We start from the raw sequence: 17,551 nt of genomic DNA, 5'->3' as shown, positions 1-17,551 counted from the left end.
CGATCCCGATCCCGATCCCGATCCCGATCCCGGCCCGCTGCTGCCCCTCGGAGTACCCGCTGACCGGCGCGCCACTCTGGCCACACCCACCCTTCGTATGGTCGTCATCTGACCGAGGCGTCAGCGCTGACCAATCGGAGCCGGCGGCGGTGCCGCCGCTGTCGGAGAGACCAATCACAAAGCTGCGGGTGAACAGAGGGCATGAATGGGGCGGGTCACGTGGTGGGGTGTTTAGCCGCGCCTCTCCGCTCAGGACGGGGATGGAGCCGGGGTCGGGATCGGGATCGGGATCGGGATCGGGATCGGGATCGGGTCCGGGTCCCGGTCCCGGGCGCTGGGGCCCGGTCTCCTGCGTTCTGACCGGCGCTTCCCGGGGCTTCGGCCGCAGCCTGGCGCGGCTGCTGGCTCCGCGCTTGGGCGAGGGCTCGGTGCTGCTGCTGCTGGCGCGCTCGGCGGCGCCGCTGGCCGAGCTGGCGGCCGAGCTGCGGGGCAGCGCCGCCGGGCTGCGGGTGCAGTGCGTGGCCGCCGACCTGGGCTGCGAGCAGGGGCTGCGGCAGGCGACGGCTGCGCTGCGGGAGGTGCTGCCCTCAGGGCCGCCCGGCCGCCTGCTCCTCATCAACAACGCCGGTAACAACGGGAACCCTCGTCCCTTTCCTCCCTTCCGGGCTGGCAGACCCCCGGCGCAACGGGGCTCAGCCCCTTGGGCCTACAGCCAGGCTTGATCCGTGCTTTGGGTGCCAGTCAACAGGCAAAAAAGGGAAAGGAGCAGGAGGGATTTCATCCTGCCTGAATCCTGTTACTGTATTAAATTAATGAGCTAGAGGAGCAGAGCAGGGATGGTTTGTTGCCAGGACCACAGTGTTTTGCTGCTTATAGAATCATAGAATGGCTTGGGTTGGAAAGGACCTTAAGATCGTCCAGTTCCAACCCCCTGCCATGGGCAGTGACACTTCACTCTACACTATGGCGCCCAAGGCTCTGTCCAGCCTGGTCTTGAACACAGCTTCTGTGGGGCAGCCAAAGCTTCTATGGGCAGCCTGTGCCAGGGCCTCACCACCCGCACAGTAAAGACCTTCTGCCTTATATCTAACCTGAACTTCCCCTGTTTAAGTTTAAACCCATCACCCCTCGTCCTATTGCTCTAGTCCCTGATGAAGAGTCCCTCTCCAGCATCCTTGTAGGCCCCCTTCAGCTTCTCTTAACTCCTGTGTCCTTCTTTCCTAGGCTCCCTAGGAGACATCTCCAAATCCTTCCTGGATCTCACTGACCAGGATGAGATTAACAGCTACTTTGCCTTCAATGTCACCTCGCCGCTTTGCCTCACCTCCCATGCCCTGCAAGCCTTTGGGAAGAGACCTGGCTCCAGCAGGACCGTGGTGAACATCTCCTCACTCTGTGCCCTGAAGCCCTTCAAGAGCTGGACCCTGTACTGCAGTGGGAAGGCTTCCCGGGACATGATGTTCCAAGTGCTGGCACTGGAGGAGCCGGATATCCGTGTGCTCAACTATGCCCCAGGTGAGGAGGGGTGCTCGGTCATTAATTTTCTCCTGGCTTTGTAGATAAGATTCCTGCAGCCAAGCCAGGTACAGAGGAAAAAATGAGCCCCGGGTTTTGCTTTCTCATGGGATTTGGTTTGGTTGCTCTTTCCCCAGGTCCCCTGGACACGGACATGCAGCTCTTGGCCCGGACTAAGACTGGAGACCCTGAGATGCGGCAGCGTTTCCAAAGCCTGCAGGAGAGCAGGAAGCTGATAGACTGCACCGTGTCAGCCCAGAAGCTGGTGACTCTCCTGGAGGAAGACACCTTCCCCTCTGGTGCCCATGTGGATTTCTATGACATCTGAGTTCCTCTCACCTCTGCCTTTGCCTTCCTGCTTTGCTCTCTGCTGAGCCTTGTGTTTGGTCATAGAATCACAGAGCAGTTTGTCCCTACAGGCCCTTGGCCCAAGCCCCTCTCCAGCTTTCCTGCAGCCCCTTCAGGCACTGGAGCTGCTCTCAGGTCTCCCCTTCAGGAGCCTTCTCTTGTCCAGGCTGCCCCAGCCCAGCTCTCTCAGCCTGGCTCCAGAGCAGAGCTGCTCCAGCCCTCGCAGCATCCCCATGGCCACGATCACCTTGGTGACCTTGTTTGAGTCCTGGGTGCTCTGCAGCTTGCAAGAGGAGACCTCTTGGTACCTTAAAATACCCTGAGTACCCCAGCGGGATTGAGGAGCAGTCGCTGCTTTGCTGTAGCTGTGGAGCCCTCCTGGGTACCCACCAGCAGAAGGAGGGGGTTCTCAGCTGCTGGGTAGGGGAGACCCGAGGTGCCTTTTCCAAGCGTTAAAGCTCTTCTGCACAGGAGCGTGTGCGAGCCAAGGAGGTACCAAGGCACATGAGGCCAGGTCAGAAAGCCAACAAGAAGGTCTCCAAGAAGCCAACAGTAGGGTTAGAGCTGAGTGTCCCCACGTCTGTCCCCGTTGCCCCTCAGGAGCTGTGTGCTCAGCACCTGAGTAAGTCACCAAAGGGCAAAAAAGCCATTCCCAAAGCCCTGACTCTCCATTCCCCATCTCACCAGTGCCTTGTCCAGACCCTCCTGCAGTTCTGGGGTGGTCTCTATGTGAGTTCTGTGCATTAAGACATGGAGCAAAGCCTGTCCCTGCGGGTTGTTGTGCACAAAGGCAATTGATGACCAGGAGACGGAGCTGCCTGTGGATGCGATGTGAATCTGGGGGGCCTGGTGGGGTCACCAGCTTCCCTAGACCTGTGCCCAAGCCCAGCGCAGAGTACACCTGAGGCACAGCCCTGAGTTCATCCCATGCTCCTGTTTGCAGGTTGTGGGTCCAAGCCTGCATCTGGGCCTTCAGCCCCTCCTGCCTTGTTCTTTTTATTATCTGTGGGGTTTTACCATCATTTCCTTTGGGGTTCCAGGAGGCATTTGGAGGTTTGCCCATTGAAAGCAGCTGATCTGCAGTGTGTGTTGATGCAGGGGAGCTGCACTGAAGCCCAGTGGCATCCCCTGCATCCCTCTGTACTTAGTGGCAGCAACCTTCCCCAGCGCAGTGCCTCATCCCTGTGTCTCTCATTTCATCCATCTGCATCTGCAGTCATTAAAAGTTTCGTGTCTGTTTTGGGTCTTGTGTATCATTAAAAGTGGGGTTTGGGAGGATGGGAGGAGAGATCCTGGGTTAAGCACCGACAAGGCCCCAGCGTGCCCTCGCGGGGTCCTGTTCCTCCATCTCTGAGCTCTTTCATTAATTCTGTGTTAACTTAATCCTGTCAAGCTCAACAAACACTGCTCCCCAGCTCGTCTGCTTGGTATCATCTTCCCTCGATGCTTCTGAAACTCATTATTAGCAAAGCCCCCTCTGCTGCTCCCTACACTGACAATGGGGTTGTTCTTCTGCAGTCTAATGCTTGCTGGTGTTTCTTGTGGTATGCGTAAGCTGAGTGGACCTAAAATCCCCCTTCTCCTCACCCTGAATCCCTATGGGCTTGTCCCATCCCATCTTGGGAATCTGGCTTTCGATAAAAGCATAACCTCAGGGCTCAGAGCTGGGGTCCCTGCCCTTATACGAGCTTGGGCAATGAGGTTGGGCTGGAGGTAGGTAACACGCTCTGAAAGGCTCAAGGAGCCCTGTATTGCAGGGAGAGGTGGGGGGTACAGGGCATGGGGACCATTTGGTGCCAGCTGGGTGGGAGATGCAAGTGGATTCTTCAGGGTAAGACACATGGAAAGCCAGGGTACAAGGAGTATGTTTGGATTTGCTTGAGGTCTGATCACCTTCCAGTGGCTTGGGGTGATGTATCAGCAACCACATGTGTCCTTGGAGCATCTGCATGAGGGGTTGTAGTATTACAGTTACCACTTGAAAGCAGGTACTTCTCCAACCAAAACCTCTCCCCCAAGACAGGATAGAAGGCAGGGAATGCTGACTTTCAATAGCAAGGCATTTAGGTCAAGCTGCATACAATGCTAATGAAATAAAACCATTAGTGAAACACTGGATTCATTAATAGAATGGTTTGTGTTGGAAGGGACCTTGGCCTGGCCCTACAGGCCCTTGTCCCAAGCCCCTCTCCAGGTTTCCTGCAGCCCCTTCAGGCACTGGAGCTGCTCTCAGGTCTCCCCTTCAGGAGCCTTCTCTTGTCCAGGCTGCCCCAGCCCAGCTCTCTCAGCCTGGCTCCAGAGCAGAGCTGCTCCAGCCCTCGCAGCATCTCCTGGGCCTCCTCTGAACCTGACTTAGCAGCTCCACGTCTGTCTCATGTTTGGAACTGGGTCACTTTTTGCTCCCTTTTCTCTCTGCCCTGGTACCCAGGGGATGCTGGTATCCCTGGCAACCAGCATCCCCTAGGTACCAGCACCCCCTACCCAGGTTGCTGGCCCAGTTCCCATGCCCCGTGGGTCCAGCCATCAGCTGTGCACCCGTGGGTGCTGTGAGATGCAATGGGGAACACGAGCCGAAATCTTTGCCTTCCCTTTCCTAGTACTTTCTGTGACCAGCTGAGGGCGTACCGAGACCGGGTAACGGACACAAGCCGTGCTCGGGGCCCTGCGGATGGGGGCATCCGTGCTTCTGGAACCGCTCGGTGGGGATGGAGTGGGGCACAAGCTGGGGCTCCCCTCCTACCTCTGCACCGTCTCATCACAGGTCCCTGCGGCCACTCGCTTGGTTTTAGTTGAATCTCCACGTCCTGGAGCCGCTCAGCAAGGGGAAATGGGTGTATCTAAAACCCAAGGTTTGAGCTCTCCTAATTACAGAGTCAGGAGCTCCCAGCTCACCCAGCAAAGTGGATCCGACGGGAATAACGCACCCGGCCCTATGGGGAGCCCCAGGATTTGGGCACTGCTGTCCCATGGGCTAAGGAGGAGCTCTGTGGCAGAAAGGGATCACCCCGAAAGGATCGCTCACCTCCTCCATCCCAAATAGGACCCACGTTATCCCTGATGGGGGTGAAGTTGGGCTTCTGAAGCCCAAAATCCTGCCTACCATGGGGTGTCCCTCCAAGTGGGGCTGCCGCTCACCTGCTCCCCACCCTGCCTCCCGCAGCAAGGTGCTGCATGGGACATTTTATCCCTTTTCCTCCCTATTTCCTTTTTCCTTCCCATCCCATCCCTGGAGCAAAGCCCTGGGGCTTGTGGCAGCCCCAGGAAGGGCTCTTCAGCCCCACTCTCCCATTGTGGGGCTGCAAGGTCTCCATGGGACATCCCATCCCTCTATGCCCCCCTTTTTGCTCCGAGCTCATATATTTACAGGCAAATTTATTTACTTGCCGTTTTCGGTAGTGGATGGGTGCTGGAGAGTCAGATCACCTGGAAAACAGGGAGACAAAGCTGGAGCACCATCTCCCTGCTTGATATCCCTATAAAACACTACAAAAAATCCCTGTGATGGCCTCAGTAGCAGTTTGGGGCAGGAATGGAAGTGCCAATGCGATGCTCAGGGGTGGCACGGCCCAAGCGCCAGCACCGCATCCCCATGGAACCCCCTGTAACCCGTTCCTCACTCCTGGGGAAACACTGTGCCCTTTGTGCCATGGGGAAAGGAGTTATGAAAGGAGCCAAAGTCAGCGCTGGGGTTTTGTTTCCATGTGTGTGACCAGGTCCTTGTCACCGCGGTGAGAAGGAGCCTGCTAAATCCTCCCCAAAGCCTCCCAAATTAAAACCATCGTGCACCCCACGACCTCCCAAACCTCAGCCTCTGCCCTGCGCTGCCCCCGGCTCAGCGAGCGCCTGCAGCCAGGTTCCTCTGCCCCTTATGAAAGGTTTCTCAGCAGAGGGGAGATGATGACCTTTATTTTCCCATCCAGTGGCCAGAAATGCTGAGCACGGCCCTTTTGGCCAGGACATCGAGTGCCCAGTGAGCTCCTTGCTCGCAAACAACCTCCGGCCATGAGGACAAAGGTGACGGAGCTGCTCCCATCCTGTGTGCAGAGCGCCTTGAGGTGCCCATGGAGGCACCCAGAGACATGCACATAGAATCCTAGAGTCACAGCCTGGTTTGTGCTGGAAGGGGCCTTAAAGCTCCTCCAGCCCCAACCCCTGCCACGGGCAGGGACCCCTTCCACTGGAGCAGCTTGCTCCAAGCCCCTGTGTCCAACCTGGCCTTGAGCACTGCCAGGGATGGGGCAGCCACAGCTTCTCTGGGCACCCTGTGCCAGCGCCTCAGCACCCTCCCAGGGAAGAGCTTCTGCCTAAGAGCTCAGCTCAGCCTCCCCTCGGGCAGGTTCAAGCCATTCCCCTTGGCCTGGCCCTACAGGCCCTTGTCCCAAGCCCCTCTCCAGGTTTCCTGCAGCCCCTTTAGGCACTGGAGCTGCTCTCAGGTCTCCCCTTCAGGAGCCTTCTCTTGTCCAGGCTGCCCCAGCCCAGCTCTCTCAGCCTGGCTCCAGAGCAGAGCTGCTCCAGCCCTCGCAGCATCTCCATGGCCTCCTCTGCCCTCTCTCCAGCAGCTCCACGTCCCTCTTGTGCTGCTGCCCCAGAGCTGGATCAGGGCTGCTGCAGGGGGGGTCTCCCCATCACACAGCAGAGGGGCAGGATCCCCTCCCTGAGCTGCTGCTCACGCTCTGGGGGTGCACCCAGCACACGGGGGGGCTCTGGGCTCAAGCGCTCACTGAAGCTGGGTCATGGGGAGCTTCTCCTCACCCAGCACCCCCAAGTCCTTGTCCTCAGGCTGCTCTCAATCACTTCTTTGCCCCGCCTGTCGCTGTGCCTGGGACTGCAGATGAGCCTGACCCTGGTGCATCTCTCCTAGACACACAATCAGGCACCTCGGAGCCTCCTGCTTCTCTATGTGACAAATCAGGAGCTTTGCAGCGGCTTCTCAGGGCCATGGCTGGGATTTGGTGGATGTCCACGGCGCCTGACTGGGGTAGAGCAGCAGACATCTTTCTGCTGAGCTGGCACGGTTGTTCTCCCCATCACTGAGCCCTTGCTCACGCATCCTCCTGCCCGTAACTCTGCATCCCTCGCTCTTAGCCCACTGACCTGCTCTCATTCAACTCCTCTCTACATCGTCCCTTGGTTTGGTGGCTTTGGGACTATGAAAGGAGAAGGAACAGCTCCAGGCTGGCCTGGAACAGTCATTTAATGAGTAATGAGGGACCCTGCAAGGAGAGATGACAGATTAACCCAGTTTAGAGCCAAAGAGCAGAGGGTTTGCTGGTAAACTGTCCTGTTCCTGCGAGCTTCAAATGCCTTTAATGAGTTATTATTTAGGCTGCTATGGAGGTTAATGGGGGGGACATTGCAGAAATGATCTGGGATTAATTAAACCGTCTTTATCCAGCAAGGACAGAGCTGGAATCACTGGGATGGGCTGGATCCCCAGCTTCACCATTGCTTTCAATGCTGCTCTGTACCCACCGAATTCACCAGTGATTGCACTGGACCCTGCAGAGCAGCAGCCACCTCCACTCCAACGGAAAAGAGCACCCAGAAAGAGGAGGTTTTCCCTGTTTTTCTATGCACCAGCCCAAAGCCAGGCTTTGTCACATTTGCTGCTGGCCTATGTGGGATGCAGCCGGGTGCATCTCAAACCACCTTCCCCACGTATCGTGTGCTGAGCTGGAGGCAGGCTGTGCCTGAGCTGCTGCCATGTCTCCCTTGGGATTTGGGTCCCAACACTGGTGTTCCCTGTCCCCTTTCCTTCATGCGGTTCAGCTCACCGCATCCATCTCCCTCTTCCACAGCCCATCCTGTGCCATGGATGCAGCCCATCGTCCTCCATCCAGCCTTGAAACCCTCCTGTACTGAGTGCTCAGCCCTTCCCAAGCACTGAATAATCCCGGTGGATCCCTGTCCTTCCCATTACGATGCTGGGAGGCTCTTGCTGATTTAGACCAGGATCAAGCCACGCGGTGCCCATCACTCGCCGCACCGCATCCCCTAGGAAACCCAGAGCATCTCCTTCCGTAGGGATGTCACAGTGCGGGCGAAGCTGCCGCCGAGGCACCGCGGCGAGGCCGGGATCCGCATTCACATTCCTGCTGCGAGCACACTTGTCAGCCGAGCTGTCAGCCGCTCCCGTAATAGGGCCACAGCGGTCACCCGTGTTGGGAGTAAACACAGCGGAATCTGGGAAAACAAGAGCAGAGCCGGGGGCTCCCAGCAAGGCTGCAAAGCATCAGCACGCTCACGGGAGGGGGGATGCTCATCCTCCTCTCTGCATCCCTGCCTTGAACCCCAACCACCCCCCCACTACCCCCCCCCCCCCCGGCCCTGGGAAGGATGCTCGGAGGCTGTGGTGCTCCCCGGCATCCCAAGGATACAGGGATGCAGTCGGCTGCTCCTGGAATGGAGCACAGGGGATCTGCGGTGATAAAATAGGTTGGTTGGGGGTGTCAGAGCTGGGGTATGGGATAGTTTATCCTTGGCAGTGCTCAAGGGCAAGTTGGACAGAGCCTTGGGAGACAGGGTCTAGTGTGAGGTGTCCCTGCCCATGGCAAAGGGTTGGAACTGGGTGAGCATTAAGGTCCATTCCAACCCAAACCATTCTGTGATTCTATAGTCTGGGACAATCCTGGTCTGGAGCTTCTTGGGGTCACAGGTTGGTTCTTGGGAGCTGCATGTTGATGATGCCTGATTGAACACACACACAAACAATCTTGGGCTGGGGGAAAAACCCCTTTTTCCTTTGATTTTTAAGTAAAACTAGGTGTAATTTTACACTTCCACATGTGCCAGAGCTGCCCTGAGCCTGGGGAGCCTGTTTGGAGACAGGGTCCAGCCTCCTCCTCACCCTCCAGCCAGCATCCCTCAGGGTGCCCTCCATCCCCAGGCACCTCCTGCCACCTCCCGTGCTGAAGGGGCCACGTCAGCCGGATGGGATGGATCCAGGATCCACACTGGCTCCTCATGTGCAGCACAGGGAGGGTCAGGAGGTGTTTGATGAGGGCTGGGGACTCACTGGGGGACGCAGTGAGGAGGAGGAGGAGGAGCAGCCCCGGGAATAATTAGCACTGGCTTATTCATGTTGTGCTATTCCTAAACCCTCCCCACAACAAAGAGGCGGCCGGCCTGAAAAGCCTTGGATTTAGGACAAAGAAGGGAGCAGGGCAGCCGAGGGCGCGCTGCAGCTCCGGGGCAGAGCGGGATTCAGATCCCACTGGATACCCGGCCAGGCAGTGATGCCCATTGCCCAGTGCCAAGAGCTCCATCCCCAGCTCTTCATATTCAGGTGATCATCACGGAATGGTTTGGGCTGGAAGGGACCTTAAAGCTCATCCAATTCCACCCCACTGCCACGGGCAGGGACACCTTCCACTGGAGCAGCTCGCTCCATCCAGGTTCAATGCTTCTTTCCCCTTTTCCAACCAGCCGTTTCCCACTTCCTAGCGTGTTTTCTTCACATCCAAACCCCCTAAAAAGCTGAAGAGGCCACAAACTATCTCCTGCAGTGGGGAGGGGAGCGGGCGGCATTATCCTCATCTAAACCAAACCCCAAATGTTGGGGGTCACTCCGCTTTGAAATCTCCGGCAGCCTTTCTTCCCATTAAACCATCTCCCATCACAAGTTTTTCCCCTCCTCCCCCCTTCTTCTTCTCTTTTTTTTCCCCCTTTTTCTTCCTTAATTTAATAATAAAGCATCTCAGATCTCGGCGCTGCAGCTCATCTCACACCTAAGCGCGAGTGCGTTTTGCACAAGCCTTTCAGCTGTTTTCTCAATCTCTCCTCTGTCTCATTCTCAATTCAGGCAGTTGCTATAGGTATGTTTTAATCCCCAGCATGGTAGATTTTAATTAGTCTTTGTACAGATGGCCAATTAACATTCATTACTTTTGCCTTGAGCGATTAATTATGAGTTTGGATAGAATGGGAGACGGAGACAGGAAAGATGGGCAGGTGAATAAAAAAAGGGGATTTTAATCAGAGTTTGGGATTCCCCCCCCCCCTCCCCTTCTTATTTATATATATACACACACACACAGAAAGAGGTGGGAAAAGCAGCAGCACGGGGCAAGTTATGCTCTCAATGAACTGCTTCCAGCCTTGGAGCCACAGGGATGGGCTCCCATGGGGTCTCCATCCAGCGATGCTGCAGAGCTTGGGGGCTGCACTCCAGCCAAGCCGCATCACAGGGGTGGGGAAACTGAGGCAGGAAGCACTGGGGTGGAACGAAGCACAGACGAGCCCCTGGTGTGGAAATCGGCCCCCTGGGATTGGATTTGGGTGCTGAGGCATCGTGGGGATGGCCAAGGGAGCGGTGACACCGCCACCCGCCCTGGGTGAACCCGCGTCGCACCGTGCAGGATGGGGCCCGTCCTTCTCCCCCCTTGACACGTCGCTAATTCTTCCTAATTGATTTTTCACGCTGGCGGGAGGGAGACGGTGACATCCAACAGCAGAGCCCTGATGTCGTGGCTTTCTCCTGCATGAAAGGGGCCGGCACCCTCCCCCTTGGAGCCCACATACTTCTCCCTATCCCGGGTAGCCATGGTGAGACGTTGCCCAAATCCCTTCCCGCTGGATGCTGGCGATGCTCCGCGCCGCCCGTGCCAGCCCGCTCGCGGCAGCTATTTCAGGCACGCAGGCAATACGGCAGGGAAATCAAAATAGCAAAAGCCCCCCAGGGCTCGTTCCTGCCCCAGTTCCTTTGGCAGAGGGGCTGCACCCATGTTTCGTGCCATCCCGGCACGTGTGAACCATCAGCGGGTTGTGGATCTGGTGCTTCAGGGTTATTTTGGGGCTGGGTGAGGTGTGTGCGTGGTGTGAAGCTGGGGGGGAGATGGGGAAGGGACTCATTCTGCTCACTGCTGGGCAGCCTCCTCAATGGCATAGAGAGTAGGATGAGCAGAAGGATGCTGAGCGGCAGAATCCATCCCGCAGGATTTGGAGGGCTCCTTCATGGTTGGGCTGGGCTTTTGCACCCCTTCTGTTGAAATGTGGGGAGTTCTTTTTTAGCCTGTTTTACATCCTGGCCCCAGAACTCTTGGGATTGGCACTTCCCTGAAGCACAACTTCCCTTAAATCAACTGCTCAGGCTGGGGGTGGAACAGTCCAGATCCATCCCGGCATGGCAGAGATGTGTCATGTAACCATGGCATTGCTGTTGGGTGTGACACCTGCATCCCAGTGTGGTCCAGGGGTGGATGTGACACCTGCATCCCAGTGTGGTCCATGGGTGGATGTGACACCTGCATCCCTGCGTGGTCCCTGGGTGGATGGGACATCTGCATCCCTGCGTGGTCCCTGGGTGGATGTGCCACCTGCATCCCAGCGTGGTCCATGGGTGGATGGGACATCTGCATCCCTGCGTGGTCCCTGGGTGGATGTGCCACCTGCATCCCAGCATGGTCCATGGGTGGATATGACACCTGTATCCCAGGATGGTCCATGGGTGGATGTGCCATCTGCATCTCTGCATGGTCCCTGGGTGGATGTGCCACCTGCATCCCAGCATGGACCATAAATAGATGTGCCACCTGCATCCCAGCATGGACCATGGGTGGCTGTGCCACATGCATCCCAGTGGGGTCCCTGGATGGTGCCCATCCCAAACAGCACAGGAGGCAAATCCCATGGGGATTCACCCCAATAATGCTTGAGCCCTGGCTCAGCTCATCCCACTTGTAGGCTGATGAGGCTGCACAGAGCTCCAGGGAATAGGTGGGTGCCTTGAAGCATCAAAATGATGCTGGGCACCCATGCCAAGGGACCTGCCCTGCTGCGAACACCTCCATCCCCATCCTCATGAGCTGGATATGGCCTCTGTGACCTGCAGGGATGAGCATAGCCTCAGCCACCCATCCCCACCAGCAGCCCCCATTTATCCAGGGCTTTTTTAGCAGATGAAATGCATGCAGGAGCCAACAGCCCCCACTGCCTCAAAGGGCAGCGGAAGGTCCTTGTGCCAGCTCAAAGCTTCCTCTCGGGTGAGGAAGAGGAGGCCGGGAGCCTCCGTACAGCACATCCCCACCTGCAGAGTGGTGGCAGGGTATGGCCCTCTCTAAGTATACGCCATTGAAATGTGCACATTTCCTAAAAGCAATATGGAACAGCTAAATATACTGCTCACAAATCTGTTTACACTAATAATGGCTGGGAGCGTGCCATCCATATGACTGCAAGGAACCATTGATTCAACATAAATTAACTGAAAATTACTTGCAAGAGGGAGAAACTCGCGGATTTTAGATGGAATTCTTTTTTTTCCCCCTTGTTTTCTGGGCTTTTCTCCCCTCGTTGGGGAAGGGGGAACCGTGGAGACATTGGCACCTCCTCTACCGACAGCCGGGGCTGCATTTGGCAGCGGCTCTGCTCCTTCCTCGCTGTCCCTTTTCCCTATCCCCTCTCCTTATCCCCAGCAATAGGGGCAGGGATACCAAACAAGCTGGGGTTTTCCATCCCAGCACTGAGGTCTTGAGCTGAGCGAGCTGAATGAGCACAATATTTACCCATTTCCCAAGAAATAGCAACGGACACGGAAGGATCCGAGTCATTATTTTGGCGCGGGGAGATTGCTGGGTTGTTTAAATGGAATTACAAAGGGTTGGGGGGGGAATAAAAGAAGGAAAGATCCCACCGGAATTGGCAGCTCCTCACGTATTAGTCTTGATGCTGCAGACTTGGCTCCCGCTCACCTCCGCAACATAATGTTAAATGGCATCAAGACAGTATATCAGTCATTTACATATGTTGCTTATAGACGCCAAACTTATTAACACAATAAAACTGCTGCTAAGAAGCTTTCCTGCCTATTTTACTCCGGGAGGATGTCAGTGTTGGAAGCACCTAAGCGGCTTCGTATGGAAACACCCCGGGTTGCCTTTCATATGGTACCCAGGAAAACAAACACATGACTCAGGCAGGGTCCCCCTCCGACCACTTCCAAAGAGAAGCAGAAGGAGGATTCATCCATTCGGAATGTTCTGCTTTGAAGGAGACCACCAGCACCCCACAAGACCCAGCAGCACCCCAACACACATCACCTGCAAGCCAGGCATTGGATGGGATGCGATGCTTTCCCCCCCAGACTGGCTTTAAACCCCCCTCTCCGGGGTATCCCCATCTCCCTGCCCTCCTGGGAGCACTGGAAGGGGGATCCTGGCTGAGTCATGTATTTATTTTCCTGGGTGCCATATGAAAAGCAACCCCGGATGTTTCCATACGAGGCTTTAGGTGCTTCCAACACTGATGCTCTCCACGCGGGGAAAGAGGCAGGAAAGCTTCTTAGCAGCAGTTTTATTGTGTTAATAAGTTTGGCGTCTATAAGCAACATATGTAAGAGGCTCATACACTGTCTCGATGCCATTTAATGGTATGTTGTGGGGGTGAGGGGGAGCCAAGTCTGCTGATCTCCCCTAATACAATGCTGGGGGATCCCCGCAGGGCTTAAGGGGGGACTCTTAACAGCATCCGAGTGGGGATGGCACCTCTCCCCATGGTTCTTTTCCCCCTAAACACTGGAATCTTGCAGGGGATCTTGATTTCCTCTCTGTTGGAGCAAAGCCAGTGTGAGCCCGGGGGGGTCTGATGTGGGGTCACGCTCTGGTGCCATCCAAGGGAGCACCCAAACCCTTCCTGGAAGGCTGGCAGTGTAATTTCCTGTGTTGAAATACCCCAAGCTCTCCTAGAAAGGGGTTTGCTGCAGCGATGAGCCTGCTGTGCATGGAAAAGCATTCCTAAGGTGACATCTGATAGCGCTGGGGAGAGGTACATGGTGGGACATTAGCTGGGAGACCAGCCTTCAGCCCCGAAAGCAGTGGGGAAAGCTGGCTCAACCCAAACACCACCACTGAGCTCTACTGAGGGCTCCCAGTGGTGTAAACCCTCAAAAGCATTCCCAGGAATCACAGTGCTAAAGCACACAGCTCCTGGCCATGGGACCCATCGAGCCATGTATGCCTTGCCAGTCCCTGCGGCATCGGTCGTGTCACAAGCAGGAGATGCAGATGCTGCCCAAACTCCCTGTGTTTCAGTGATGCTGCCCTCCATGGTCCCTGGTGTGGGTGAACCAGTCCATTGCCCCACTCACCTGTAGGCAAACAGTGGACATGGGGTCCCCATGGTCAGGGACAAGGTCTGGGGAATGGTCCCCAAGTGCCCAACCTCTGCACATCACTCTCAACCTAATGGCACACAGCTGCAGCCACGGAAACCACAGCTGTGTCCACATGGAACGGCCTGCAAGATCTCCCACCTCGGAGCATGTTGGGAGCCCACCAGGACACCCCACACCAGAGCCCACATCTGTGCAGGGCCCCCATGGAAAAGCCAGTGTGACCATTGAGTAGGTGGGTAAGGGCCAGCAGCATCTCTCCTTGCTGGACTGACCTCTTCCAGCCCATAGCAATGGGATCTGGGTGGCTTCCCATTCCCTGGCTCAGTGGTGGGATCCTTTCTCAATATCAGCCTGACTCCATAGACTGTGGCCCTCTCCCATCCATGTATGTCAACGTACATATCTACCACCATCCCCACTGTTCCCATCCACCCATCTACACATCCACTATCAATGGATCAATTGACAAAACCACCTTAAAAAAGGGTGGCTGAGGAAGGTGGGATGAGTAACCTGCTGAAGCCCACAGGACGTGCAGGGACAGCTTACCCCAACCCAGAATATCCCTGAACCCAGTGAAATAATAAAGAATAGAAGCCAGTGAAGCAGGAAAGGGGGAGCAGCCCAGGACAGGCAGGCTCCAGACCTTAGACCCCTAACCCAAAATACAGCCCCATGCCTCCCTTCTTCACTTTGGGACCACACTTGAAAGCTGGTGAGAAGAAATCCAAGCAGGGGAAAAGGCTGTGCCCATGGGAAGAGCAGGTGGGAGAGGTTGGGAGGAAATGATCCAGCACTTTGGAGTCTGGTCAACTTTTAACATCCCGGCAAGCTGCGCCCGTGGCCACGCTCCGAGGCCCAGGGCCTGATTTTCCACATTCTGCCCTTTGATGCTGGAAGCTGATGAGTTACAGATTAACGAGAGGGAGGATGGACAGCACCTGCCGGTGGTGTGCAGGATCCAGCCCCATCAGAGCCTGCCTGCTCCTGCTGCAGGAGAGAACGGTACAGGAAGGGATCTGTGTCCAGGCAGTGATTTGGGTCTAGGCAGGGATTTGAGCCCAGGCACTGATTTGAGCCCAGGCGCTGACTTGAGCCCAGACATTGATTTAAGTCCAGGCAGGTATCTGAGTCCAGACAGTGATTTGAGCTCAGGCAGTGACTTGAGGCCACGCAGTGATTTGAGCTCAGACTCTTGATTTGAGCTCAGACACTGATCTGAGCCCAACCAGGATGCTGATGGATGGGGCTGGACCCACAGTCCATCTGCCTGTCCCCACACATCTCCACGCTGACCCTCTACTCCCCTCCCCAAAGCCAGTTTATGGTGCCTGTCCTGTCCCCCTCTCCCTCTCCTTCATCCCTCTTTCGTTTTCTCCTGGGGAAACCCTCACTGCTGTACGTTAGCAGGCAGCAGACCTCCCTTTTTCCCCCAGCAGCACCCCCTGATCCCCGTGCAGCACCCCTGGGCCCAGTGCTGCCTGCCCAGTGCTGCTGCTGGCTGCATCCCTCCACCGCTCCAGCAGGCTCAGCCGCTCTTTCGTTATAAAGGAAAATGCCTTTCTCCTCCACCCAGAGCTCCTCCTGGCCAGAAATCCAGCGGGAAGGCAGCAGCTCCCGGATCACCTCCTCCCAGCGATGCTGGAGCTAAAGTTTTCCTCTTAATAATCCTGGGGTCGAAGCACGGCACCCACTTGGGGGCCCGTGTTTTATTCCAACGGGGGATAAAGATCCTGCCTGAATGATGCTGGAGGCCTGGGGGGAAAGAAACGTAGAGATAAATTTGGGTTTCTCGGCCGGTTTGCAGTGTAGCTCCCTTCAGAGCATCCATGGAGCTCGCCTGGACATGGAGCCAAGGCTGAAATCCCCCGGGATGAATAGGGAAAAATGAAAAACCAGCGTAAAGGTTTATAGTTTTCCCGGTGGGGGGGTTTATCCCTCGATCCAAAGCGGCTTCCCCAAAAATCAGGCTCCTGAGGAGACGCCGAGCAGCCGGTCCCCGGCCGCCTCCTTCATTATCCCCCCGCAGGAGATGCTGAAATCCAGAGGGATCGGCACGGAACGACCCGCGGGCCCTGCGCAGCGCTCCGCGGGCGGCGGGAGGGGAAACAGACCGGGAATGGACCGGGATTCAATTGTATTACATTGCTTTAAATGAAATCACACCAATGGTCCGGAGCCGGGCACAGCTCCCGCGTCCGAGCCGGGTGCTCTCCCCGCATTCCGCTTCCCTTCTCTTTCCTTCCCTTTCCTATGTTTCCTTTCCCTTTCCCCTTCTCCTTCCTTATCCCCATCCTTCCGCGGGTGAGCTCCGCTTTGCTCTGCCCTCTCCAGAAGCCGCTTGACCCAACCCCGCTTCTTTATTTCCATTTATTTTTTAATGGAAAAATAGATTTAAAATCCAGATTTCTAGTTTTCCTCCTTCCGCGCTATCGAAATGCACGCGTTCTGCCGAGGCGCTCGCTCCTGGCTTAGGCTTTAATTTCTGCGGGTTTAATGTGATTTTTCTCTCCTCCCTGCTTCCAGCTCTTTGCCCGCATCCCCCTGCGGGAGCGGGTCCGCGGAAAGTCCGCGCAAAGTCGGCGCAAAGCCCGCGGGCCTCGCAGCAGCGCTCCCCTCTCCGCGGGAGGGGCAGGACCCGCGCGGGGTATTTCAATGCAGCCAAGTGGAAAATCGACTTTCCCCCCGCTTTGGGCGGGCTGGCGGGACCCCGAGCAGAGCCAAACTGCGGAGCGAACTCGGGACGGGCCCGCGCAGGGCTGCGCGCCCCGCGGAACCCCCGCGCGGCCCGGAAAACACCCCGAAACGGGGCTGATTGGGGGGGGGTTAAACCAATTCCATTCATTATTCCCAGGATTGGACCCGTAGGAAGAGAGGGATTTTGGCCCGGGGGAAGGTCCTGCCTTTGGGGAGGGGTTGGCGTTACGCAGAGGGGAGCGGAGTTTGCGCTGGGGGGGGGGGGGGGGGGGGGTATGTGTGCGTGCAGTGTCGTGTCTCTGTGTGTCTGCGTGTCCCGGCCGGCAGCTCCCGAGCCGCGGGGTTACAAACGGGCGCTCCGGGTGTGGGGTTGTTTCATTAGGTTTAAAAAGCGGAAAAAAAAAAAAAAAACGGGGGAAAAAAGGGACAAAAAAAAAAAAAAAAAAATTTTTTTAAAAAGATTTTTTTACATTTATTACGATTTTAAATATTTATTATTTCTCCAAGAAGCAGGAAGGAGCCGCCCCGCAGCCGCAGCCCCTCTCCACAACTTCGCGGCACGGCTGCGGGAGCGGCTCCAGTCCAGTTTTTCGGGCGCTCTCTGCTTCCTCCTGCCCTCCCCTGCCTGTCCTGCCTCTCCCTTCCCTCCCCTGCCTGTCCTGCCCTCTCCTACGTCCCCCTGCCCTCCCCTACGTTCCTCCTGCCTGCCCCTGCCTCCTCTTGCCCTCCCCTGCCTCCTCCTGCCTGTCCTACCCTTCCCTACCTCCTCCTGCCTTCCCCTACCTCCCGCTGCCTGCCCCTGCCCGTCCTGTCCTGCCCTCCCCTCCCCTTCCCTCCCCTCCCCTACCTCCTCCTGCCCTCCCCGCCCGGCCCCATCCCCAT

General features: G+C 56.7%; 1 protein-coding gene across 1 annotated transcript; it reads left to right on the top strand.

Annotated features, from left to right (window-relative positions):
- The first annotated feature begins 249 nt into the window (after positions 1-249).
- On the top strand, positions 250-3,102 carry SPR (sepiapterin reductase). Its single transcript, XM_065665330.1, has 3 exons — positions 250-627; positions 1,225-1,515; positions 1,653-3,102. Exons 1-3 carry the CDS (start codon positions 261-263, stop codon positions 1,841-1,843), a joined length of 849 nt encoding a protein of 282 aa, XP_065521402.1. The 5' UTR covers positions 250-260; the 3' UTR covers positions 1,844-3,102.
- Positions 3,103-17,551: the final 14,449 nt, after the last annotated feature.

The sequence above is a fragment of the Lathamus discolor genome, chromosome 1 (assembly GCF_037157495.1).
Source record: "Lathamus discolor isolate bLatDis1 chromosome 1, bLatDis1.hap1, whole genome shotgun sequence".
NCBI lineage: Eukaryota > Metazoa > Chordata > Aves > Psittaciformes > Psittacidae > Lathamus > Lathamus discolor.
Note: the sequence above shows the minus strand (reverse complement) of the source record. Positions and strands in the feature narration are given on the sequence as shown.